General features: G+C 41.6%; 1 protein-coding gene across 1 annotated transcript in view; it reads right to left on the bottom strand.

The window, feature by feature from the left end:
• LOC108439562 (collagen alpha-1(XXVII) chain A-like) overlaps positions 1 to 27,147 on the bottom strand; it is a 93,022-nt gene that overhangs the window by 28,262 nt on the left and 37,613 nt on the right. The window contains exons 7-27 of the mRNA XM_037545734.1: positions 26,746 to 26,799; positions 21,225 to 21,269; positions 20,451 to 20,504; positions 18,434 to 18,478; positions 17,169 to 17,222; positions 14,570 to 14,614; positions 11,345 to 11,398; positions 9,023 to 9,067; positions 8,464 to 8,517; positions 8,244 to 8,288; positions 7,009 to 7,062; positions 6,329 to 6,382; positions 6,084 to 6,137; positions 5,928 to 5,981; positions 5,428 to 5,481; positions 5,259 to 5,303; positions 3,364 to 3,417; positions 1,730 to 1,774; positions 1,591 to 1,644; positions 1,309 to 1,362; positions 378 to 431 (exon numbers count right to left, since the gene is read on the bottom strand). Coding sequence (XP_037401631.1) covers positions 378 to 431; positions 1,309 to 1,362; positions 1,591 to 1,644; positions 1,730 to 1,774; positions 3,364 to 3,417; positions 5,259 to 5,303; positions 5,428 to 5,481; positions 5,928 to 5,981; positions 6,084 to 6,137; positions 6,329 to 6,382; positions 7,009 to 7,062; positions 8,244 to 8,288; positions 8,464 to 8,517; positions 9,023 to 9,067; positions 11,345 to 11,398; positions 14,570 to 14,614; positions 17,169 to 17,222; positions 18,434 to 18,478; positions 20,451 to 20,504; positions 21,225 to 21,269; positions 26,746 to 26,799 — 1,071 coding nt within the window. The remainder of the gene's footprint in view (positions 1 to 377; positions 432 to 1,308; positions 1,363 to 1,590; positions 1,645 to 1,729; positions 1,775 to 3,363; positions 3,418 to 5,258; positions 5,304 to 5,427; positions 5,482 to 5,927; positions 5,982 to 6,083; positions 6,138 to 6,328; positions 6,383 to 7,008; positions 7,063 to 8,243; positions 8,289 to 8,463; positions 8,518 to 9,022; positions 9,068 to 11,344; positions 11,399 to 14,569; positions 14,615 to 17,168; positions 17,223 to 18,433; positions 18,479 to 20,450; positions 20,505 to 21,224; positions 21,270 to 26,745; positions 26,800 to 27,147) is intronic.

Raw genomic sequence — 27,147 nt, 5'->3', positions numbered from 1 at the left:
AGGCATATCTTACTCAGGCACCATCATATGTTTTTTTAATTAACAAGATAATGCTACCATGACGAATGCAGCTACAAATACAATTTACATTGATCAATATACAGTGTATGTTTACAGCCATGTATTTGTCCAAAATGTCCCTTCAGTTACAAGTTTATATTAGATTTCGCTTTTTGACAGTTATATAGTATAACTATATAGTATGACACTTAGTATATCAGGATATTTGAAGACCAGCATGCCAACTTGCTCTATTGGTTCGTGTTCTTGTTTTAAAGGGCAAAGTTGCAACATTAACTAGGTAATGTTAGATTTCAGGGTTGGGAATGACTGGCTGCTGATGACTAAATGTTGTAGAAGGTTCTGTTACGACTTACTGGTGGCCCTGGTGGGCCAGGCGGTCCAGTCTCCCCAGGTGTTCCTGGATGCCCCTGAGATAGAGAATGTATACAGTTATTTTAATACAAGTTAATATATGATTTATTATAATTGCAATTCATATTTGTAGAATAAGTGAGAGGGAAATAACTGCTCTACATATAGTAATAGTGCCTGCACTCCAACCATTATGTATCTATCTGTGATCCTTGCAGATTATCTGTCCACTCAAACCATTTTCCTCACTGTGCCAGTATAGACAAACATCCTCTTGCTGGCAGATTCTTAACATCTCTAGTTGTTTCAAGCTTCTGGATTACTGCTCTGATAGTGGAAATGGGCTTTTTCAATTGTTTAGCTATTTTCTTGAAGCCATTTTCCTGATTTGTGCAGCTCAACAAAAGTTTGTCGCATATCATTGCTGGACTCTCTGGTCTTTCTCATAGCGATGGTTGACTGAGGGAATTTGTTTAATCTCAGTTATATTCCCCAGTGTATCAGGAAGTCAGCGCTGACTATGCAGATAATCAGACTTTCTTCCAAGTAAAACTGAAAAACAACAAAAATGGAGATACGAGATATTACAATTACAGACTGTAGTCTGTCTGTTCCTCTGCATACTTTGTTAGCCCCCTTTCACCCTATTCTTCAAAGGTCAGGACCCCCACAGGACCACCACAGAGCAGGTATTATTTGGGTGGAGGATCCTTCTTAGCGTTGCAGTAACACTGACGTGATTGTGGTGCGTTAGTGTGTGTTTCGTGGTACAACTGTGCTGAAGATATCACTTTTAAAAGCACTTAAAAGCTTGGCCAAGAGCTAAAATTCTGTGTTCTGTCCAGCAACAGGCTGGGCTTCAGGCTGATTCAAAGGGTCAAACTAGGAAAGTACATTAAATGGCAATTAAAACGTATATGTGTGTGATCTTACATCAGATCCTTTTTCTCCTGGAGGTCCTGGCAGGCCCATCTCCCCTCGATCACCCTAAACCCCCCCCCCCACACACACACACACACACACACACACACAACACAGAAACAATCTGGTTTAATCAATGACATACACTGTTTTGCGTAAGCTGTAATGACACTACACAGTGACATTATACACCAATACATGCTAGGATATCCTATATTAGTATGTATTCATATTTTAACTTACAACAGGTGTGACACTTATTTGCCCAGTTAAACATGCTGGCGTGTTCCTCACCTTTTCCCCTGCCAATCCTGGCTCCCCAACTGGACCGACAAAGCCAACCGGACCCTACATACACAAACATGTAACATGATCAGCAACATCAAAACAAAGTAGTGTATATCTGTCTTTTTGTGGCGTGTGATACACTCACTCTCTCTCCCATCGGCCCAGCCTTCCCAGTGACTCCTTGCTCACCCTGAAAGAACAGTTACATTGTGTGTAACGGTGCAGCATCCTTTCTACCAGCAAAAGCATGCATCTGTTTATTTATTAACTTACTGTTGTATTTATTTATTAAATTCTATAACACAGACATATTTTAATTTTTACAGCCCCACACTAAACAGAAAACCCATCACACTATTTGGACCCTTTATATTTCGTTTTACTGCTCCGTGACTGTTAAATGCCCTGTTTTGTACTTTAAATGTGATAACACTTTACATTAAGGGCCGTCAATCAGTCATTAATTATATAATAATCAACATTAATTTCTCATTGTTTAGTTATTAGTTAACTCTTCATTAAACATTATCTGTTACTTAGCAACTGAATAAGCACTTATCAATTAGTAATGGAGTACGCTGTAAGTTGATAAGTTAGTTTGTCGTTTGGCTGCTTATTACATTATTAATGAACTAATAAGCATTTTTATTCACATAAAGAAGTAACATGATAACTTGCACGGAAACTTATGTGTTAGTCCCGTTAATTATCTGTTAATTAACTTTCTATCACCTCCGTATATTCAGCTGCTTTACTTTTCTCACATCGGTTCTTGTTCATTAAAGATGCTTATGGTCACATCTGACCGTAAGATTAGTGCACACAAATACTTACTTTACATGCACATTGATATAAACATATGCTGCAACTAATTCATGTTCAAATTAAATACAGCACTTATTTTAGGTCATTAATTACTCTTGACAATCCCTCTACTACGTACACTGTTAGTTAACTAATAATTAAATAATGAGAAATGAATAGTTGATTATTATATAATTAATGATTAATTAGCGACCCTTAATGTAAAGTGTTACATGTAATAATTTTACCTTAAAATAACAGCTTCAAATCATTTAGATGCTTTGCTTGTCTTATAATAGGGTGAATGCCATCTGTCATAGACATTCCGGGCCTGGAATGCCTGCTAAGGAACTATGCAACTTTGGTGGAGTGTGCATGAGATCTTTCTGTGTAGCACTTTATGACACCACATCACACACCAACTATGGGGCTGTAGTTTAGCTATAAGAAGAAGCTAGCTCAGTATTCCCAGCATGGACGTCATGGCAGAGGCTGCAAAGAGACCAAAGAAGAAGATGCTGCCGGAGGAAGTGAGGACGAGAAAAAGAGAGAGTGACTGAGCAAGAGACTGGACAAGGGTAAACCTTGGACTGGCTTTTACTCACTGGCAAGAAATCTATAAGAGATATAAAGATGAAAGACATATGCCGAGCTGGCCGTCTTCCTGTTGGACTAGTAAGTAATAACTGATTAGCTGGCTTACTTGTTCTTTCACTTTTAATGTTCTTTTTCGGTTCTTTAGCCTTCAGCTTGTCAACAAATGCATTTACACAGCTGTCCGTGAGGGGGCTCAAAGAGCGAACTGTATCAGTGGTGAAACAGTGAATTACACTCTGCAAGTTTAGGGGGACTCCAGCAGCAAAGCATACCAACTCTTGTATGCTGAATAATGGGTCAGATAATGTATTGGTGATTGTTCCTGACTTTGCTGCCCCTGTGGTTTCACTGTGTGTGTGCGCGTGTTTGAGATCTAACCTTAACTCCGTCCTCCCCGACCTTTCCTGGGAAACCTTTTTTGCCCATAGCACCCTAAGAACGAATGAAAGGAGGCAGAAAGAAATGAGAGAAGGAGAGGAGAGAGGGGGACGGGAGAGAGATCTTAATACATTTGAACAAAACAACACAGAGCTCTAAATCTCCAGGGCTCAGGCTCCCGAAAAGAACCCAGTGTTAAGATCATCTTCGCCGTGAGAGAGTTTCACACTGGCTCAGCTGTCTTTTTAGTTTATGATGTTTTTGGGAAACTCAACCTGGAGCTGTGGCATAAAAACAGATGAATGACTTTGAACTTCCCTGGCCCGGTTCAACAAACATCCAAAACTCACCAGAACACACAACCAGTGGAATGGAATGATGTGCATGATTCTGTTCTTTGACACCAGCAGCCCCCGACTGTGTGTCTGTGTGTAATGTTGAGTACAAAAGCAGACAAACTGTGGTCCCAGCGAACACACTGGAACACGATGAAATACCACTTCCGACATATCACATTACAGACCACAACACAGACACAGAGAGAACAAGAGAAAGTAGGCAATGAGGAAAACAGATACCTGAAAGAGCCAAAAAAAAGGAAAGAGCAAAGAGTGATGGCAGGCACCCAAAAGCCCAGTGTAACTGCCAGGCAAAGAGGTGCTGGCTCAGAATGAAAAATGAGAACAACAGAAGAAAAGAACCCAAAAAGGGTTGGAATAGAGGTAAAAATGGAGAGAGATGAACCATGTTATGTAATGCATGTTCGAACTTTACTGCATTTCCCAAGTAGACAAAAATCCAGCATCTGTTGTGGTCTGCCTCTATAAAGACTGTTAAAGGCAACTCCGGGAAACCAATTTTACCATTTAGCTCTCGATGATAAATATTATCATGACAGAAAATAAAATGTTTGCTTAATTACATGCAGGGCTGTGTTCAGAAGCTTGTACTGTGGTGACTGTATCAGTATTTATGAACCTACCTAAACACAGTAAGAGTGAATTGATGCTGTGTATTGTGCATTTAGGAGAGACACAGCACAGATAATAGTAAAAAGAATGTCATTCTCGCCAATCCCGTGTATTTCTTTGTTATAAAACTAAATATAAATTGACCAGAAAATGCGTGTTCAGAAAACGAGGAGCAGGAGGAGGACAGCTGAAGATTCTTATACCTTATACAGAATTCTTCACTCAACTACACTCAAAGTTGCATGGATTACAGCCCTGTCATGTGGCAGCAATGGACTTCTGCTATATCATCCTCCTCAGACAGGGACAGTGCGCACTGTGTGTCCAGCTGCAGACAGACGGTTCACGGTGTTTAGAAAACCAAATTCCAGGAGAGAAGTAAGTAAAACGAGGTAAGATGATAAGGCTAGTGCTCTGGCCATGTTCTTGGAGATGGACATCCTTCTGGGTTTAGCTCTAACTATAAAGGAACACACGTAAACCAGGCCAGTAAAGCTGAATATCACCACCAGGAGTTTTACACTATAACCAGGTGTGCTATTTTAGCGCTTCAGCTAAACTCAGGATGGAAGCTCTCAGGAGTAGGACTGGAAATAACTGGGCTAGGATTTTGTCAGCCATTTTGAAATTTCAGTTTCTCCCTGTGCCACCTGGTGGTCTAATGCAGGTACTGCATAGTTTGATTAGAGGGAATGTAATTTAGTTTTTTCCATCCATCCATCCATCCAGAAATTAAAATTAAAATGAAAATTGCATCAGTGAAAGTAAGATGATAAAAACAAACCACATGAAAAGTGTTCAGGATCAAAACAAGCACATCCAAAAACATCCAAAAATACACAGCCACACCCACTCACACACAAATATGCAAATATAGACTCATCCTCATTTGCATATTATTACTACCTGCCAATCACAGCTCACCTCCAGTCCTGTCGGTCCGGGTGGTCCAACAGGCCCCTCGTCTCCCTGGTAATAGAAATCAAAATGACTAATCACAACCTTTGAATGATGGATTATGTGGTGAAGTTCTCTTTAGCATTTTCTCTTTTTCTCAAAAAAAAAAAAAAAGATAATTAATATATATATATACCTCTAATCCTGGAGCTCCACGAGGTCCTGGTAACCCTCTTGCTCCTAGTTTGCCCTACATGGAGAGAACACAAACAGACACATACTAACACAACTTCAGTAGGTAGGTTACAGCAGGCCTATAGTAAGTTTGACCAACACGACACAGAAATTTGAGTCTGACATGATGGGATCCACTACATGTGACTCAACTTCATGAACAACTGCCCAGTGTTTTACACTTAAAGTGAACGTTTTTCAAATCTTTCACCTATCAAACACAGCAATGTTCACATTGAGCTTGCATTACATTTGAGTTTGATTTCCAGAATTAGCAGTATGATTTGCTAGGAATTGTGGTATTGGCTTAAATGTAGACATTTGCAATAATATTAGGCTTTTATAATTAGAAAAACAACTTGGCAGCATCTCTGACTAATGAAGTATTTACCCAAGGCCTCACCCATAACTATAGTGAAACAGCCACTACCACCATTGATCACAAAATACAAACATACTAACCTTTGGTCCTTCGGGACCATTTTGTCCAGGTGGTCCGATGTCTCCGGGAAAACCCTGAAATAAATGAAACGGCAAATGTTGAATGTTGTATTGGTTTTTAGTGAATTCACAAAGGATGAGATCATAGGATAAAAAAAAAAATGATTTAAGTCATACCTCAGGACCTGGAGGACCAGCAACCCCATCAGGTCCTCTCTCTCCTATTTTGCCCTGGAAGACAAGTGCACACACGCGCACACACACACACACACACACACACACACACAAACAAAGTCAGTGTAATCACACTATTGACAGATATCGGTGCCTTATATACACAAATGTAAACCTTTTAGCCAGAAAGACTGGATCTGAGCAAAAAACTAAACACGCAGCCTTAGAGACTGTGGGTAAAAATTCACCTGAGGTCCTGGTTTTCCACGTACACCTGGCAAACCTGGCAACCCCTGAACACCCTGAAACAGGTGGACACAGTCAAATTACAGCACTCATATCTACCCACACACACACACCTACATTAATGATATGTTTTTGTGTGTGAAAGATGGTAAACAGCAATTATTCTAAATATACTGCGAGTAAAGTCCATGATTTACTAGACATATGTCTGCATTTCAAGTCATTCTATCATTCCACTAAACACTGCCAGTGCATGATGCTCTCAATGAACAAATCCTCCAATCATTAATTCCCAAAGTTCTTGCAAATCATTTTTATGACATTTTGAAAGTCTGCAAGGCAGCGTTGTGCTAAAGACCACAAAATCGGGCACTATCAGACAATAAGCTCAGAAAACACATGCATCCAGATCAGACACCTTTGAGACAACTTAAAGATATTTAAGATTCAATTATATTCAATTGTTTTGGTTATTGCTTCCTCTAGCTAGCATCCATCCTTGGTTTTATTGGATTCATCATCATTCAGGGTTCAAATGTGTGGGTAAACCACCTTAGAATAGGTCTTCTATTGTTGGGAGCTAGGAGAAACGATTAACTCTGTATACCCAAAGATGGTCAGCGGTCAATATCATTGTATACCAAACACTACAATGGGTCACACCTCAACCTAAACCCCACACCTTGTCTCCTTTGAAGCCCATCTCTCCTTGATCTCCAGGAAGTCCAACATCACCCTGGGAGAGAGGGAGGAGTGAGAGAGAGAAGAGATAGAGAGAGAGAGAGAGAGAGAGAGAGGGAGAGGGAATGTGAGAGACAGAGAAGAGAAGGTGATTGAGGTAGAGAGAGCCTTCTTAGTTAGGGAGAATTCATGTTTTCAAAGTACTTTTTAGAAAGTTGATCCCTATTCTCATGCTTAAACGGCCTGCCAGCTTTCCCTCCAGTAACAGTACCACACACTCAGTTCAAGTCTAACACGCTGCCAAGTCAGCAATCAAAGAATAACTGCCATCTACCAAGACTTTAATAAGTCTATTTAATAAGTGTGAATGCAACTGATTGGCTGGAACAAATGACTGGATTGACAGTGACCCTTTGTGGATAGGCTTACCCACACAAATCCAAATCTTGAAGGGCCAGACATGATCTTGTAATGAGACCATCTGGGGACAACCGTGAAATACTCTGGGCTGAATATGAGTGAGAATGTAGCCCAGGGGTGCACAACTCTAGTCCCAAAGGGCCAGTGTCCAGCAAAGTTGGCAGGTTTCCCTATACTAATATACCCACTAAAGCTGGCAATTAACAGATAAGTGTAATCAGGTGTATCTGAGCAACTAAGTCACCAAATTGTGCTGTCCACCAACCCTCCAGGACCAGAGCTGAGCACCCCGGATGTACACTTATTAGGCTAGGATCGGTATGTGATTTCGAAACCTGCGCAATGCTTCACGAAGGCTGTAACGTAAGTAAGGTTGGCTGAAAAGTCCCTCCGAATTCATTCCAATTAAGCATGTATGTGTGTTCAGCCACATGCACTGAGAACACATTACATGCAGTAAAAAACAGTTTGTTTCTCTTGCGTTATTGACTACATTATGGACGTCAAAGAAGCACAGACAGGTTGTCCCCAAACGTTTATTCTTGTAAGAAGACTACATCTGGCCTGCAAGACTAACACGCGCACACATTTAAAACAACTTGTCCTCACTGAATGTGACTCGGTTATAACAGAACTGATATGTTCTGCTGTTCCTCACTGACCAATGGAAGAGCTCTCTGAGCATATTCTATTGGGGAACCCCTGGGTGAGCTTTTGAAAGCACATGCTCAATACAGGCTGGTCAGTGGGGGAGGAGGGTAGGAGCATTTCTTCACATGCTGCAGAATAACAGGCCAATAAGAGCATTCAGATCACCTTATCACCTTTCAGTCCAGGCTCGCCCATATTCCCAGGAACACCCTGGGGCAAAAGACATAAAACACAGGTTACATACACCCACCTCACATCCACATAACACAACTGGTCTGCATGTGTGACTAAGATAAATCCCAGAGCGATCTCAGAAAAGGGGGAAAATACCGCTATGGTATACTGCCATTTGCATGAGTGTGCAATGCATATGTTGGCTTCTAACCTTCAGTCCAACCAGTCCTGGCAAACCAACTGCACCAGCTGGGCCCATGTCACCCTGGTAGAGGGAAACACAGAAATATGTCTTTCACTTCAGCTGCAAAAGTGGATAATTATTTGGTTTGGTCATTGTATGTTAATATGCTTGGTGATTGAAATCAGCGTAATGTAGTACAAGCATGTCAGCATCTAGGAATTTTATTTTCAATGCCAATTTCACACAAACTGCTGCAGGCAGGCATTAAAACAAAGCACAAGTTTACAGAATGTGGCACAATGCCAAATGACACACTTTCACTAAATTCTTTCCATCTGTTCGAGTTAAAATGAAATTTAAAGATCAGCTGCGCAGAATCTTGCAATTGAATTTCTCCAACTTGAGCTGAATAGGAGCAATATATTCTTATTCACTTGAACACAGTCCAAGTAAATAGAACCAATTCTGTGCCACTATTATTGTCTTACAAAGAACGGTGTACATGTTTTACTGCTTGATTTAAAAGTTTCAATAAATGACAAAAGTCTTTTTATATATTTGGCATGACGAGTATTTATGTACTCACAATCAGGCCAGGAACTCCAGGGGGGCCAGGGGCACCAAGAACGCCCTGAGAAAGAGAAAAAGAGAGAGGAAAAAAAGAGAGGGAGAGAGGGAGAGAGACACTGAAAGTTAAAGGTTTGGACTTTTTTTTTCAAATAAGCAAACAGAAGAAAGCGACTCAGTGTTGGTTCATGGGTTTTGTGTGTGTGTGTGTTTGTGTGTATGTGTGCACAGGTGAAAAATGGGTGCGTGATCAGAATGAATGGGCATATTTGTTTATGTGTGCGCTTGGCATTCTCACATTAACATATTTGTGTATGTATTTGAGTTTGTATATACAGGAATTGTGCTTTGCTCATTGATCTCATTTATACACAGGTGCATTACTGTGTCTGTTTGTGTGTTCTTGACTGATGTACTGTTGTCTTGTGTGTGTATATAAACAGACATATGTGTGTCTATGCATGCCTAGTCACACATAGAAGGGTGTGCGTGTGTGTGTGTGCATTTTTATGCATGCGTGTGTGTGTGCCGTAGGACACAGAGCTAGTCTGTTGCTGCTCTGCCATGCCGTGCTGAACCCATTTCCTCCGCCATCCCTGGTGTGATGGAAGAATGAAAAGGTTGCTTTACTCCTCCTGTCAGAAACGGAGGGATTGCTGGAGACAGGAAATGAGAATGTGTGCAATGCCTCACTTCCTCTTTTGACAGAAGGCCCGAGACAGAGGGGTGAAAAGGGGGAGGGGCTTCTCATAAATACTTCCTGAGGCGGGGCCCTGTTTAAAAGCATAGTTCTACTGAACTTTTGGTCAGCTTTGCACAGCCGCTGTGTTTCACTATTATCTAATATATCTATATTATGTAATATATCTAATGTAATTCCATTTTAATATAAAATTCTGACAAACTTATGACAAAAGACAAATGGCAGTAAAATAAAAAGTTATTACAGCAATGACAATAATCAGTTTAAACAAAGCAATGGCATCCAAGTAATAACTTTTAAGTGCAAATGCTTATTACACACTACAGAGTAAATAAGGTGTGAACGCAACTCTGCTGAGCCGCTAAGCTTACATACAAGCTCATCTCCAGCAAGCCAGCTAAAATGTTTCCTATTCATAACTAATAATAGCTACAGCTAGCATGTAACACTTATTGTAGCTGGTCAGTGAAACTCCAGGGCACAAATCTGTGTCTTTATAATGTCTAAATGATATTTATTTATTTATAATGTCTATATAATATTGAATAACATTGCAGGGGGGCTTTTTCCCCTTGTCTTGGGGAACTTCCCTCAAAAAAACAAATGTACTGCTCCCTCCATAACCCCCCTATTTTCATATACATATTTTACAACTTTACAACTTTTTACAACATAATATAAACGCACTGACCACTATTATCCTGTGACGAAAAGGAGAAGAAAAATCCAGGGGAATAAACCTCAGAAATGCAGCACTCCAGATGAAACATCAAAATTACTTAGATGTAAATTAGGTGTGATTACTGTACATCATTTAAACAACAAATTCCTAGCATATGACAAAAAGCATGTGACAATAAATACACACGCACAATGTATGCATACACATTTTGTTTAAATGTGTGTGTTTCAAAGCTCAGTACTGTGCAGGTGTTTATCAGCTCTAAATTTAAATTTGTTGTCATTCATTGAACTGTATACATAACTGCTGTGTTTGGCTGCTCTACACACTTGCTGTACATATGCACTTACTTACATAAACCCACATACACATACACAGAGAAAAGAGTACAGGTAGAACATTTCCAAAGCTCTATGTGTCTCAAAACCTGAGTCATGTGTGTGTGGGTATGTGTTTGTAGTTAAGTGATGTGCTGGCTAATGGGAAACTAAGCACAGCCAAGTGAAATAGCTGTATTTTATATCAGAATGTGGTGCAAAAATCAGTAGTCTAAATGCTGGAGGCCTATTAAAGTCACAACAAAGCACACACACACACACACACACTCCCGGCCTAAGCATGTTTTGGGGTGCAGACCAGACACATTTGCCTTTCTCATTATCTCCTGTGTGTGTGTGTGTGTTTGTGCAAGCGACTGCGGGATGTTATGGTCTCCCTCAGTCTTCAGTCTATTTTAAGATAAAGTGTTGACAGACTAATGGAAAGATCATAAACAGAGAGAAAGACAAAGGAAAAGTACAAGTGACTGATTGAGGAAGAAAGGAAATGAAGAAAGCAAAGAGGGCTGAGAGAGAGAAAACAAAAAAAAGAAAGAAGACAGACAAGACCAAGAAAAAGAAATGAAGAGAGAACTGTAAAAGAGGAAACAAATGAAAACAAGAGGGAGTCTCACTTACTGGCTCCCCGTCGGCTCCTGGTGGTCCCCTCTCACCAAAATCTCCTGGAAAGCCCTGCAAAGAGAGAGACAGAGTGATGGAGTGATAATAAAAATGAAAATGTGAGAAAGAGAAAGTGAAAAGTGAGAGAGAACGAGTGAGAGAGACATAGAGTGAGTTACAGACAGCAAGTAACAGGAAGTCATAGACAGCAACAGAAAGCAGATCTGAACACAGTATCATCCATTTATTCTTCATGTAGTACCACACTACAGTACAGCACTTCAGAAACCCCACCCACACCCACGCACCCACACACACCCACACCCACACACATACACACACACACAACCAAAACACACAATACTGTGCAATTAGAGAATCCTATATATTTCAATGGGAAGCCATTCTGTATTAGGACAACTGGGTGTTTCTCTTGAATCCACCTTTTAGTCTTTGTTTCACAATTTCCTTCAAATGCATAAACACACACACACACACACACACACACACACACACACACACACACACACACACACACACAGACAAACAGCCTTCCTAGACATGTTTTGGGGTACAGACGAGACACTGGAGAATCTGTTCTCACATATGCATTTCTCATTACCTGTCGTGTGTGTGTGTGTGTGTGTGTGTGTGTGTGTGTGTGTGTGTGCGTGTACAAGCTTCTGTGGGATGTTGTGGTCTCCCTCAGTCTAGTCTACTCTGAGATAAAGAGTTGTCAGACTGACAGACAGAATGCAAAGAGAGAGAAAGAGAAAAGAAATGAACTGCTGAGGAAGAGAAGAAAATAAAAAGAAGGTGAGGGCTGAGACAGAAAAACAGAGAAAGAGATGGGCAGAAGAAAGAGAGTTAAACACACAGAACAGACGAAGAAAGAAAAAACAAAGAAAGAGGGAACTGTAAAAGAGAAAACAAATGATTTCACACTTTTCATTCAAACACACAGTCATACACAATACAAATGCACATGACCACACAACACACACAGACACACACACACACACAAACACACATATGCAACTGACAAGCATTCCAAGCAGAACGTCTCTACTTTGTTGTTTCTTTTTCACACACACACACACACACACACACACACACACACACACACACACACACACACACACTTACACACTTACCTTGTATCTACTCTCACTGTCCATTATATTAGGGTCATTTACCTTATAGCTCTACTATTTATATGTACAATTACAGATTGTTTATCACTTTATCACTTTCATCATTGGTCAGTTTCTGACCACAAGGCTGCTGTTGTCCAGATATTATTTGGGCAGTTGTCCATTCTGAACATAGCACTGACTCTGACATGGTAGAGCTATGTTGTTATGATGTAGCCTGCATCTACTTAATACACCTGTATTGTTGGTACACCTTGTAAATGTACTATAAATGTATCTCCCTTCATGGACCGTGTTTGCCATCCTCTAGTCCTTCTTTATACAGGACCACTGTTTCCTGAATATTTTTGGGTATCTGGGGACAACTTTAAACCTAGCAGTGACACCTCAGCATCAACGCTGTGTCTGATACCAGACTCATACCAGCTCATACTACATACACTACTATTCCACTACAATGTCAGTGTCAGTGCTGTTCTGAGAATGGACCGCCACCCAAATAATATCTGGATAACAGCAGTCCTGTGGTCAGAAACTGAGCAGTGATAAGCAGGGATCAAGAGGGACTGATGAACTGTGCAACAGAGGGGCTACAGTCTGTAAATGTACACCTAATAAAATGGCCATGAGAGTAGATACAAAGTGTAACATGAGGGAATTCTGTACATCATTTAGAAATAATCAAAAAGGCCTCATACGACAATAAATCACCCATTGACTAAATAATCACCCATTGTATGTATATACGTGTGTGTGTGTGTGTGTGTGTGTAAAAAAAAAGAAAAGTACCGAAGTTCTGCATCGCTGGCTTGTGTGTGTTTTGTGTATGAGTGTGTGTTTAAAGATAAGTGCGACTGGAAAACAAAAAGGAGACTTTATGAGAAATACTCAAATTGTGATAAACAGAACATTAATGTTTCAGGAATATATGTAAACTATACAAAAAGTAACCCTATTGGACCAAAGACTAAACAAAGAAGACTAAGAAAATTTGACAGTACGACCAAACCATCTTAATAATTTAGATTTTATTGTCAGATTTGTGTTCAGTATAGAGTTAAGAACTGCTCTAATAAAAGAAATGTGAAAATTCCAATATGGACACGAATGGGTTAATGAGATAGAGGCAGTGCAGGTGTATCGCTAACTGTTTTAAAAAGGTCTAGCTGATGCTCCTGCACTGTGAGAGTGACACCATATTATTTGTGTGACATGATGTCAAATGTTTCCTTAAAAAAATCTAACTCCTGTCCACAGCGTAAAATCTGAGACTATGTAATTGCATTTACAAAAAATCAGTTGCTTGTTAACACAAATAGCTAATCAGCCAATCACACGGCCGCAACTCAATGCATTTAGGCATGTAGAGGTGGTCAAGACAACTTGCTGAAGTGCAGACCGAGCATCAGAACGGGGAAGAAAGGGGATTTAAGGGGCTTTGAACGTGGCGTGGTTGTTGGTGCCAGACGGGCTGGTCTGAGTATTTCAGAAACTGCTGATCTGCTGGGATTTTCACACTCAACCATCTCTAGGGTTCACAGAGAACGGTCCGAAAAAGAGGAAATATCCAGTGAGCGGTCAGTTGTGTGGACGAAAATGCCTTGTTGATGTGAGAGGTCAGAGGAGAATGGGCAGACTGGTTCCAGATGATAGAAAGGCAGCAGGAGCTCAAATAACCAACCAGAATCTCTGAGGAACGTTTCCAACACCTTGTTGAAAGTCTGCCATGAAGAATTAAGGCAGTTCTGAAGGCAAAAGGGGGTCCAGCCTTTTACTAACATAATAATAAAGTGGCCAGTGAGTGTGTATGTGTATATATATATATATATATATATATATATATATATATATATATATATATATACACACACACACACACACACACACACACGCGCACACACACACACACACACACACACACACACACACACACACACACACACACACGCGCACACACACACACACACACACACTACAAGCCACTTCTAAAAGACATTAAATGCAAAAACAGTTTCTGCTTCTCTCCATCACACTCATTTACACATGCACATACACACACTTAATAAAGTATGTTAAGACAAAACATTACCGGCGTACCCATCTTGCCCCTCTTCCCTGGAGGACCAGAACTACCCTGAAACCAGAGAGAGAAAAAAGAGAGAGATATAGACATTAAAACATTAGCAAAATGCATTACTAGGGCTTGTTTCATACACACTGCCTGTGCATTATTTGGGTAATGCAGAATGTTTTCATTTCAGCAGCTATGATATCAGGCCAAAGAGTTCAGGTAGTCTGCATGAGCGATGCTGCAGTATGCCCCAGACCTGTCACAGAAGCAATGCAGAATCTAGAGAGCAGGCCTCAAGCCTATTTTTTCCATTTACTGCAGGCAGCACGTAGCAAAATGCAGATAACTAAAATAAACTATGAAATCAAAGTGAAACAAAAAAAGCCAAAACATGAACTCCACAAACAAATGCAGTTATAAAACTAAACAGGTACATCTGGGGGGAGGACCATGCCTAACACCCCTCCTCCTTACAATCTCTAAAAATTCCCACCTCTACCTTTCATTTCCTGTCTTTTTTTAGGTGGTTTTCACATTCTCTGCCACTATCCCATCTCCTCCTACCACCATCCATAAAGACGGGCGACCAGCCTTCTAGCTCTGTGCAGGAGCCCTTTTAACTCTAGCCCAAGTTCTCAAGAGTTCTCTCCCCTCATACTACCACCACACATTGAAGGTATTGTTTCAACTAGTAAAACACTAGTTACACATTTCATACAACATACGCACTTACAGCAAAGTAACTGATTTGGCTATTTATTCATTTGGAAAACAGGTAGAACTTGGTTAGAAACTGACAGTTTCCAGTACAGACCCTTCCACAGTGCGTACGCATGCAAGCTATAGCAGTCTCATATAACACAGACGTTCTATGTGTAAAACAGGTCTTAGCGTGTGAGCTAAAGGTTTTTCATTAGAGGGGCTTAGCAGCCCCTGAAAAGTTCAGCGTTTCAAAAACCTCAGTATGTGTGTATGAGTCAGTGTGTGTTTGGTTCCGTTATCATATGACTCATCCAAACCTCCCAACAAAATTCCAGGGTCATCCCGCATGTACCTCCCACACACACACACACACACACACACACATAACAGCATCATTACCCTGTGAACCCTCATTTCAGTGAATTAGACCATTCAGTCACTTTATCAGAAACCCCTCCTGTGCCAGGTGGCCGACCCAGGAGCACCTACAAAAGCCTTGAGAGGCATAAGGAAGCCTGTGCAATGACAAGAGCCATGAGAAATGGCAGGAGGACCACAACAGCTTCAAGAGGCATAAGAATGCTGACTCAATCCTGAGCCCTGAGCACTGTACTAAGTCTTATTTTTATTTATTTATTTAATTTTTTAAACCAAATTTTCTCCCCAATTTAGTCATTTCCAATTCCACCCACTAGTTAGGACTCCCCCAATCACACGATACTACCAACGCCAGGAGGGTGAAGACAGCGCAGCCTTCCTCCGAGACCTGTGAAGTCCCACCGCATCTTTTCAACCTGCCGCTCACACAACATCATAGAACAGCTGAACGTGCTCGGAGGAAAGTGCCAACCGCCAGATCTGTTACGTCAGCTAAGAGACGCCTGCGCTGACTAGTATCGTATGAAGTGATGGGGGGGGGCAACCTACCCACCCAGAGAGAGCGAAGCCAATTGTGGCTCTTGGACTCCTGGGTACAGACGGCTGTAGCATCACCAGTTTAGCTTAGGTGGTTGCACCACGCCGGAGCCCCTCTAAACCAGATTTTTGATCCTGGTGACGGAGAGGCAGAGCAGCGATCTTGCTCTTTCCCTCTTGTTTCAGGTACTTATGCTGCCCCTAATGAGAACCAGCTGATGCTAGTTTGGGTTCTGCAGCACGAACACCTTTAAAATGAGCAGAGAAGGAAGAGAGAGAGAGAGACGGGGACGAGCAGGAGCAGTAGTAAATATGCTGAAAAGCTTCTGTATGAGAGAAGGACTAAAAAGTCTAGCTAATATCCACTGAAAAAGTCGTCGGTCTTTGGGTTTTTTGTTTTCCATTTCCGTGAGAAAATAAAAGGAAAATGCTTGTTGCAATTATCCCACCTGCCTCCTGCCTCCTTCCTCCTCCAGGGGTAGCACATGGTGTGCTACACTTCCCTTTTAGCTCCACCATACTGGTGTGCTGTTTGAAAGTGTACCTTGTCTGTTGTTGCACAATTTGTGCCCTTAAGTGATCAGGTTCTGAGCACAGAGCCACTCTTGGTTGGATATTTCTGTGGTGGACCACTTTTAAACCTAGCAGTGGCACTGATGTGTGTAAAAATCCCCAGCAACTCCACTGTGTCTGCTACACTACCAGCAGCACACATACTACCATGTAAGTGCCACTACTGTACTGAGAATGGACCACCACTCAAATAATATCTGGTCAATATTTGTTCCATCTGGTCCTGTGGTGACCAATGACAAATGGGCTAAAGGAGGTAAGAGGCCAGTGAAGTACAAAGGAGACGTTTGTAATAAAGCGCACAGTGTATATATCGATTGGTGTGGTGATGCATGCCAAATGTGAAATATTTCTCACTATTTAGTCACATGCGCTGTCTGTATGAGTATACAAGCAATATAAATATAGAAAAGAGAACAAAACTCACTCTTTCACCATCAGGTCCAGGTAAACCAAAAAGGCCTGGGATCCCAATAAAGCCCTGAAGAAAAAGAGACAACACAGAAACAAAACAAAAGAAAATGTTGAGACCACGAGAATTATCTCATATATTAGCAGGTCAATAAGAAGAGATGAATGAAGAGTGGGATGGACAGATGAACAGATTGACACATGGGCGGATGGGTGGAAGTCTCACTGGATAGGTAGAGGTAGGCCTTGAGGAAAGTGTATATGCCCATGGACTGCATGGTGCTGGCCTCCACAATGTAGTCCAAGGGCACATACCCTCACACCAGGGATACACACGATGACTCACGGCAACTGTGGAGCGGAAATACACATGCACAAGCTACTATGTGAGCATGCACGCGCACACACACACACACAAACAAACACAGAAAGACACACACTTTCTATACTAACATCCTGAGTAATGTTGACATACAGTCTGAACTTCTCAAACAGCAACTCACAAACAGTAGAATGCAAAGACAATAACAACCCTGACTTTAAAATCAAACGCTATGGTAAAGCTCATACTATGTATAGTGTACCAATTAGAGATTGTGTGTATGTTTGTGTGTGTGTGTGTGCGCGCGTGTGTGTGTGTGTGTGTATGTGTGCATGTGCAGGGAGGTGGTGGCTAAAGACAGCAGGGCCTCAGTCTGATTTTAAACAGGAAATTCCACACAGTGGGGGCGGAGCCAAGTCTGATAAAGAGCTTTTAATACGGCTCAGCTACAAACATGACTGTGTGTATGTGTGTGTGTGTGTATGTGTGTGTGTGTGTGTGTGTACACAACATTTTCCATATGCGCTGGAACAGCGATGACTGCAATACAAACTGCATTTGTGTACATGAAAAGGACACAGACCTGAGGGTACCCAGGCGCTCACAGTTTTAAAGCTTTGACAGGGCAATTTGCTATGGTGTGGTCTCTACAGTATTGTCAGACAGAGAAACAGATAAAGTGAGAGAGAAAAAGAAAATGAATAAAGAAATAAAATAATGAAAGCTTTACAATAAAGTCAGGGTCAAATTGCTTAAATTTAGAGCGTAATACAGAGCGGAGGAAAGACCTACACCCTGTAAAAACGACAGACAACAGGTCCATTGCTCAGCAGCCACGCAAACCCACAAGCAGCCTTGCTTTTTACTGCAGCCTGCCAGGTTGTCACGGTTACAGCACCGGCTGGGAAACACTACAGGTGTGCTAAAGGAAGTGATGAAGGAGGCAGAGCTGAACTCACCCGAGCGCCTTTTGGCCCACGAGGACCTATAGGACCAGGAAGCCCCTAAGAGAGAGAGAGAGAGAGAGGAAGATTAGTCGCATCAAAATGTTTTTATTCATTTAATCCAAATGATCCGATGATCCGATGGGGCCGAAGCACGATTTCTTGACTTTGAGCTTAGTTCGACATAACCCTGGGATTTCTGGGCTATATCACCACGACAACTTATGCTGCACACCTAACCTTCTCCAAAACAGCTCAAGTGCCTGACTTTTGACCAAGGACAGTTGTTTGATGGAGGTAGACCCTCCTGGTCCTTTTCAGGTCTTTTATTTTTGTCACAGCCAAAAAGTCTTTCTCTGTTGTTGTTAATTTGCTGGACTTATTGCCACACATAGGGAAAACAAAGGAAAATAAATAAATACGAAACATTTTAACAGACAATATAACTCATTGCTAGTGTAGCATATGTTACATATGCATATGGTCATACATTTACCTACACAGAACATTTACCTACACAGAACACTGCTTCTCTTTTATTTCTGCATCATCTGAATGGATCGCCAAGCTGTTTAATGAGGCTTTGCATTGTTAACTGTGATCTTTAGGTTTTTTAGGGATGTTTTAGGCCTCTACATCTAGGGGTCAAGCCTTAAGCCACAAAAGGGGATATTCTTGTCTTCTTGGTAAAAAAAAACAGGCTTAAATCTCAGTTTATAGAAAATAAATGACCTACTGACTGCACATTTTGACTTTTACTGTCTTTTGTCTTTGCGCTGTTTACTAAGCATCTTTTATTACTGCACTGGAAAAGTCGCCCGATAGTGTTTCGTTATACTGTACAACCCTGTATTGTATAATGACAATAAAGTTGAATTAATTTGAATTGAATTGAAATTGAAATCACAGTTAAAATATTAGCCAGAAAATACACAATCAGATATTTTCCTGAAATCGTTCAGCCTTAGTATGTAGCCTTCAAATGCATACTGGAGACATCATCTACCTGATTCACTGACTGATTCAATTTAAGAGTGAACAGTGGCCTCAAAAGACAAAGAGCAAGGTTAAGCAATGGGTCACATATGTATTTGTTGCAATCTGTCTGGGAATAATAATGTTCAGAATCTGTCTGGGAATAATAATGTTCAGAATCTGTCTGGGAATTAAGATGTTTACTGAATTGTGTGTAAGAGCACTTGCATTTGTATGAGAACTAGGGTTGAATAGGTCATCTTCGGGTCATTTTCCTCATAAAAGAGTAGTAGAAAGTAATTATCGGCTCAATTAATCTGTGTTTTCAAGCAGTTGAATTGTATATGAGGAATTTCCTTTCCAATCTGCGCCTTTTTTGCTCATTCCTTAGTGTAAGATATCTGATCACCCAGTGTTTCTGCAGCTTGCCACACCAAAATTATTTGATAATTCCGTAAAGGGTAAAATAGTACAAAAGGAACTCGATTCAATGATCACAGAGCCTTCCCCTCACCATCATTATGAGTTCAAGATGCAGAATTGAACAGAGGAGGTTCTGCCCAGGAACTTTTGGTTTAACGCTGACTCAGTTCCAAACTCCAACAATAAAAAACAGGATATTTAAAACAGGTCCAAATTGTCTAAACATTAAAACAGTTAAAGAGCTAAATGCAGCTTTAATCCCTGAACAGTTCCTCTCTGAATCTGCAAACATCTTGATCTTTAAACAGGCTGCTTCTGGTTACACTGGCCTAAAACTGCCGCTGTTAAAAGTAACACATCAATAAAACATTTAAAGTAAAATCTCTTCTATAGAAGCGTAACTGAGGGTATGGCAAAGAGATAAACAAGAACATCAGTAAACATATATGCAGACACACAATGGTCAGATGCAGACTGAAGGACAGACAGACATACAGACACATACACACTATGCATACAGTGGTCATGCACACACACACACATAAAATGGACGCATACAATTGGCAGGCATTCACAATCGGACACAGACAGAAAGAGAGACACACACTTCACGGCAAAAGAAGATCTACTGCACCTGCCTGCCAGGATAACCTTTGGCACCAGGACTTCCATCAGGCCCTTGTTCACCCTGCAGAGAGAGAGAAGGAGGTGGGCAGATGTTCAAGTTGAATTTCAAGAAGTTAAAGTAATTATATTTGCATGATTGTACTGCACAACACGTCAGCAGAGGTATGGGTATTAATATTTAGGTATGCGGTTTGAACTGCACTCATCGGTGGGGTAGAACTACTTGTTGACTGTACTTGTTAACACTACTTGTTAGCAACATTAGCCCCAAAGCACTGCAAAACTAAAGAAGCAAACTTAGCCGAATTTTCTTTAACAAAACACTGTTTAGATGAACAAAAAACAGTCAGGGTACGCTTCATGTGTTTGTGCATTTGTCCCTGTGTGAGTATATCTGCATATGTGCATAATGTGTGTGTGTGTATGTGTGTGAGTATATGTGCATAATGTGCACGTATATAGTGTGTGTGTGTGTGTGTGTGTGTGTGTGTCTGTCGGTCTATGTAGTGGCAGGTGTTTGCGATCCTGCTTGGTGTGAACGCTGTGGGAATGGAGGGGGCGAGACGAGAATGACACAACTCTAGTGAGTGCATGTGTACGTTGGAGTCGGCGTGACGATCTCTCCTATTTGCGTGTGCGTGTGCACGAATGAGCATGTCAAAGACAAAAAAAGAGAGAGGGAGCAAGAGATGATTTTGAGGGTGAAGGTCAGAGAAAAATTCTACTCAGCAACTGCTGGAAGCTGTATGTGTGTGCATGTGTGTGAGAGAGAGAGACTCACTGGTTCTCCTGGGAGGCCAGGTGGCCCAAGATGACCTTTCTGCCCCTGTAAATGAAAAAAGAAATATGAGTGATACCCTGCAAACACATGTCTGCAGCTAATACCACACTACTGTCTAAATGATGCTATGAATGCTGAGAAGTGTCCGACTTCAACGCTGGTATGTCAGAGCGACATAAGCAGAGGTTTCAAATATATCAACGACTGCAAATTATTCACTGCACACAAACACACACATTTTGCAGCAAACATGCCCACTGAGGACAGCTCCATAAATGATCACACATCTGCTGCCAGTGAGCCAGATCTGCCAGACATTTTCCACTGTGTGTGTAAAACAGGGAGAGGAGAAGGAATTCGTCTATTTCTGAATACTGTGCAAAAATCAGAGCCAACCTTCCATTTATTTAACTTCCACAAGTTATTTATTGGATATACGAGAATCATCTGCATAACAACAGCGCTTGAAGCTTTCATCAGAAAGTCAGGCTACTTCACATCTGAAAACATCCACAGGTGTTTCTGTCCATCCTTCCAATCAGCGCTATGGGTCTGAAAGGATGTGTAGCTGATCAAGAAGCCTCACTGAGAAAAGCAGTCCAGACTTCAACATCACTGTATATGTTTGGGATTACTATATTAGAAGAAACAGAAATAGCAACTTCTAAGACTGACCTTCAGAGGTGTGAAAAAAATGTCACTGCAGATTTCTTTAAAAACTGAAAGTGAGTCTCCTGAAAAGAATGGAAGCTGTAATAAGGACGAAGAGTAGACGCGTCAAATACTGGACAATGAAACTGATACATTTCATTGAGACTTCTGTTTAATTTTCTGTTAAACAGTGTTTTCTACTTTTTTTCTGGCCGCTGAAAAACAAATAACTTGGTTTTGAGAGGAAATGAAATAAATGATCTTTATAAGTGATCTTTTACTTTTGTGATCTAAGAGTTGATATATATTATACACACACACGCGCACACACACACACACACACACACACACACACACACACACGCGCACACACACGCACACACACGCGCACACACACGCGCGCACACACACGCGCACACACACACACACACACACACACACACGCACACACACACACACATTTCTCAAAAGTCACAGTTCCTGTGAACTTTACAGGGACAATGCAGGATTGTGCTGACTAATGAAAAGCCCATAGAGTGGAGGTATGTGTGTGTGTGTGTTTCCCTTTAGTGGTTTTCCATGAACCCTGAACATGCTCCTTTTGAGGCCAGCTAAACCCTGTCATAACATTTCAATCATCTTAAAATAAATGCTTCAACAAACAAAGGATTACATTCTCACATCCGTGTCTATTAATATGATAATCATCCTAAAGCAATAGTTTGATGAAAAATCTAATTTACCCTAATTTCCTCTTACTTCAACTGCAGTCCATCAGCCGAGACATGTCTTTGGCTGATGTGCTTCATTTGGGGTAAGGGGAAAAAACTGGTAAATTATACCTCTTTCCAAAGTATCCCATTAAAATTGCTCTTTAATAAACTTCAAGTAACTCTTAAATTATGCTAAAATCATGCTCTTCCAACAGTACAGTTAAGGTCGCATTACACTAGTGGTTGTTTAAGGATAAGCGTAAACAGATGGAGTGAAGTCTGCACTAAAAGCTGACTGGACAGTTCTAAATTTGTCATAAACCAGTCATAAAACTGCCTGTCAGCATCACCTTAGACGCTTGCCAGTGTGGCATGACTTTACATTTGTTGCCTTTGCTTCAGCATCCTCAGCTTAAATATGGGCTGTTGTGACATTTCATTTTTGGTAAATCTTTAGGTTCGCTGGTCAAATAGTGAAGAGATCAGAGATCAGTATGATTTCTCCCCAGCCCCACCTTCAACCAAATCTCAGCGCCACCTAGTGGACATCTCACATTGCACACATTCTGAGTGCATCTCAATATGTATGCTGTATGTTTCAATACAACGTAAAGGTAGCCAAGAATGTGTGTGTGTACCGACAAGAGAGGGACAGAGATGTGTAAATTGTGTAGCTATGCCTTGGCAGGACTCTCTCTGACCCAACAGTGTCTGGAAAACAATTCAGATCCAAAACAGGCCGCTTACACACACACAAACAGGCACACACACTCCTATCAGCCAAGGCTGTGAAATTACAACATTTTGTGCAGCTCTTTCGAGGGATGTCTGTTTCCTTCACTGGTGCTTTCCATGGAAAATTCTGAGGCCCATTCCCATATCAAGCCAGCCAACGCACGCACACCTCACCAGTAGTCCATAATTGTACAAGCAGCACATCTAATCTCAATCAGCTGTAGAGCAGTTTTGCGTGGTTAAAGGAAATCACCAATCTTATGATTCACTGACCAACAAGGTAAAAATAGCTGACTATTACATCTCACAACAAATGTAAATGTGCCAGTACTAGTTCCCTACTACAATCAATTCCGTATCTAATTAGTGATCTCTGAACTAAGGCGCAAGCCTTGCTGACAGAAGTGTTAAACTGTGTTCACACTACAAAAAAATCTTCAAATAGAATGGGACACTCTGGAGCCCCCAGGCGCCGGGTTGTGGAGCAGTGGAACTGCGTTGTCTGAAGTGCCCGTGCGGCAGTCATGATCCAGAACATGTCAAACACCAGTGACCTCACTAATTCTCTTGTGGCTGAATGTAATCAAATCCTCATATCTATGTTCCAACATTTGGTGTAAAGCCTTCAGAGAAGAGGCTGTTACTGAGGCACAGGAGGAAAAACTCTAAAATAATATCCTTCATTCCAGGGTATTAATGAGCAGGAGGACAAATAGCTTATCTGCTGCTACTAGGTACCAACTTTTCTGTTTTACTCCCTGGATGTTTTTTTGCCAAAAGCTTTTAAGCCTCTTAGTTTGAAAGTGTTTATTTCGTTTTTTCAAAGTCAGTAAGGCAATTTTTTACTACAAACATCTGATCTGCCAAATCAGCATAAGCTAAAATAATTGCACTATTCTATAATCAATAATGCCAGTATGTGTATCATGAGACATCTAGAAACTTGTAACAGGTTTTACAGGTGAACTGCAGCTCAGCACAGACCTCACATGCCAGGTCAAATGTTTTCAGGTCAGTTGACTATCAATGGCTTTGCGGGAGGATTTGTGTAAAGCAGCCTTGGCCTAATAAACTAACAGTAACTTGTGATGCATAGTTCAAACAGCAAAAGTCCAGGAGTTATCATAAATCTCTAACTGACCATCTTCATAGTTAGACACTGGACAAGCCATGTCCAAAACAAGGCTCATCTCCATGGCGACAGCGGAGATGAAACATCTTTGCGTTAAAGCAGATCTGCCAGTGTTGTGCGAATTGTTCCAGATTGCAAATGCATTATCACTGTGACTCAGGCGTGTATTTTATCTGTGGATGATTTCAGTTGCACACACATTCGGGGAGCGTTTATGTTCAGCTCAGTATTACAAATCTCTGTAGGTAGTTCTAAACTTTTTATGATCTGAAATAATCCGCTGTTGTTCCAGAAAACACCTCTTAATGGCTACCGTGTTCCACTGCACGTTCTACATCATTTCCAGAACATTAAACTGTTTCAGTGTCTCTGCTTGGACAGGCTCAGTCCATTCATGGTCGCTCCATCACTCTACCGTTTATTATTTCGTTCCTCTGTTCCCACACTCATCTCTCTGTTCAACCGCTTGCTGTGGTCTGTCCATTTTCCACCGGCTCTTTTATACATTCTGATGTCTCTGTCTGCTGCCTTGCACATACAACAAGAAACACATGGGGCCAAGAGGGTGCCAAGCATTCAAACACACACACACACACACACACACACACACACACACACACACACACACACACACAGCATGCTAACACTGGTGCTCACTCTCTCTCTCTCTCTCTCTCACACACACACACACACACACACACACACACACAGCATGCTAACACTGGTGCTCACTCTCTCTCTTTCTCTCTCTCTCACACACACACACACAAGACAAGAACACACACACACACACACACACACACAGTAGACACGAACACACACACACACACACACAGCATGCTAACACTGGTGCTCACTCTCTCTCTTTCTCTCTCTCTCTCTCTCTCTCTCTCTCTCTCTCTCACACACACACACACACACACACACAGTAGACAAGAACACACACACACACACACACACAGCATGCTAACACTGGTGCTCTCTCTCTCTCTTTCTCTCTCTCTCTCTCTCTCTCTCTCTCACACACACACACACACACACACACACACACACAGTAGACAAGAACACACACACACACACACACACACAGCATGCTAACACTGGTGCTCTCTCTCTCTCTCTCTCTCTCTCTCACACACACACACACACACACACAGTAGACAAGAACACACACACACACACACACACACACAGCATGCTAACACTGGTGCTCACTCTCTCTCTTTCTCTCTCTCTCTCTCTCTCTCTCTCTCTCACACACACACACACACACACACAGTAGACAAGAACACACACACACACACACACACAGCATGCTAACACTGGTGCTCTCTCTCTCTCTTTCTCTCTCTCTCTCTCTCTCTCTCTCTCTCACACACACACACACACACAGTAGACAAGAACACACACACACACACACACACAGCATGCTAACACTGGTGCTCTCTCTCTCTCTCTCTCTCTCTCTCTCTCTCACACACACACACACACACACAGTAGACAAGAACACACACACACACACACACACACACAGCATGCTAACACTGGTGCTCTCTCTCTCTCTCTCTCTCTCTCTCTCTCACACACACACACACACACACAGTAGACAAGAACACACACACACACACACACACACACACACAGCATGCTAACACTGGTGCTCTCTCTCTCTCTCTCTCTCTCTCTCTCTCTCTCTCTCTCACACACACACACACACACACACACACACACACACACACACACACACACACTCAAACACACACAGGAGACAAGAACATACATGCACACACACACTCCATGTTCACACAGCTGTCAAAAGTGTTGGGAACAGAAAAACATCTGGCAGAGAAACTTACAGTAATCACGAGCAGCTGTATCGTATACACATGGGCACACACACACACACACACACACACTGACACCCACATATACACACAGTCATAACAAAGAAAGTTTCTCATAGTGTCCCACTCAGTGACTTTCAGCAGCCATGTCTAAAATGTGTGTGTTGCAGGCAGGGGTGATTCTGAGTCACAACTATGAAAGACTCAATGGGGATTCCCTGCTGTGTTTACGTTTGGTTTCCATGGCAACAGGCATACAATTGGACAGCACAGTGTGTGAGTGTGTCTGTGTCAAAAATAGAATGTGCATGTCAGGAAATGTAAGACATTAACAGAGTGAGAAACATGGAAAAAATAGAGGAGAGAGAGAGGCAGAGAAATGCAACAGCAGACAAACAGCATCATTGTTCTTATCCTTTTGGTTGTCAGCAGGAAATATTACCTACCTTTCGACCTTCTATACCAGATAAACCAACAGGACCGAGAATCCCAGGGTCTCCCTACAAACAAACAACATCAGTCATAATCAATCAATAACCAGTGCTGGGAAAGTATAGTTTGGATTGTGTTTAGTGATGACACTTTTTCTCTTCATTTGAAAACAGATGCAGACTCCTCCCAGACTCACCACAAAGCTGAAGCACTGGGTCAATAGCATTTTTACCACAAGGCTACAGGGCTTGATCACTACGCTGACTTTCGAAAAAACAGCTCCAGCACAAAGCTACAGCACTGCACTGACTACCGCAAAGCTGAAGGGCTGGGTTACTAGCATCACTGTCACAAAACTAAAGCGCTGGACCACTCAAGTCTTTACTGCAAAGCTTAAGGACTGAGTTCCACAAAGT

This window comes from Pygocentrus nattereri, chromosome 16 (assembly GCF_015220715.1).
Source record: "Pygocentrus nattereri isolate fPygNat1 chromosome 16, fPygNat1.pri, whole genome shotgun sequence".
In the NCBI taxonomy this organism is placed as follows: Eukaryota; Metazoa; Chordata; class Actinopteri; order Characiformes; family Serrasalmidae; genus Pygocentrus; species Pygocentrus nattereri.
This window is presented reverse-complemented; position numbering and strand designations above follow the sequence as displayed.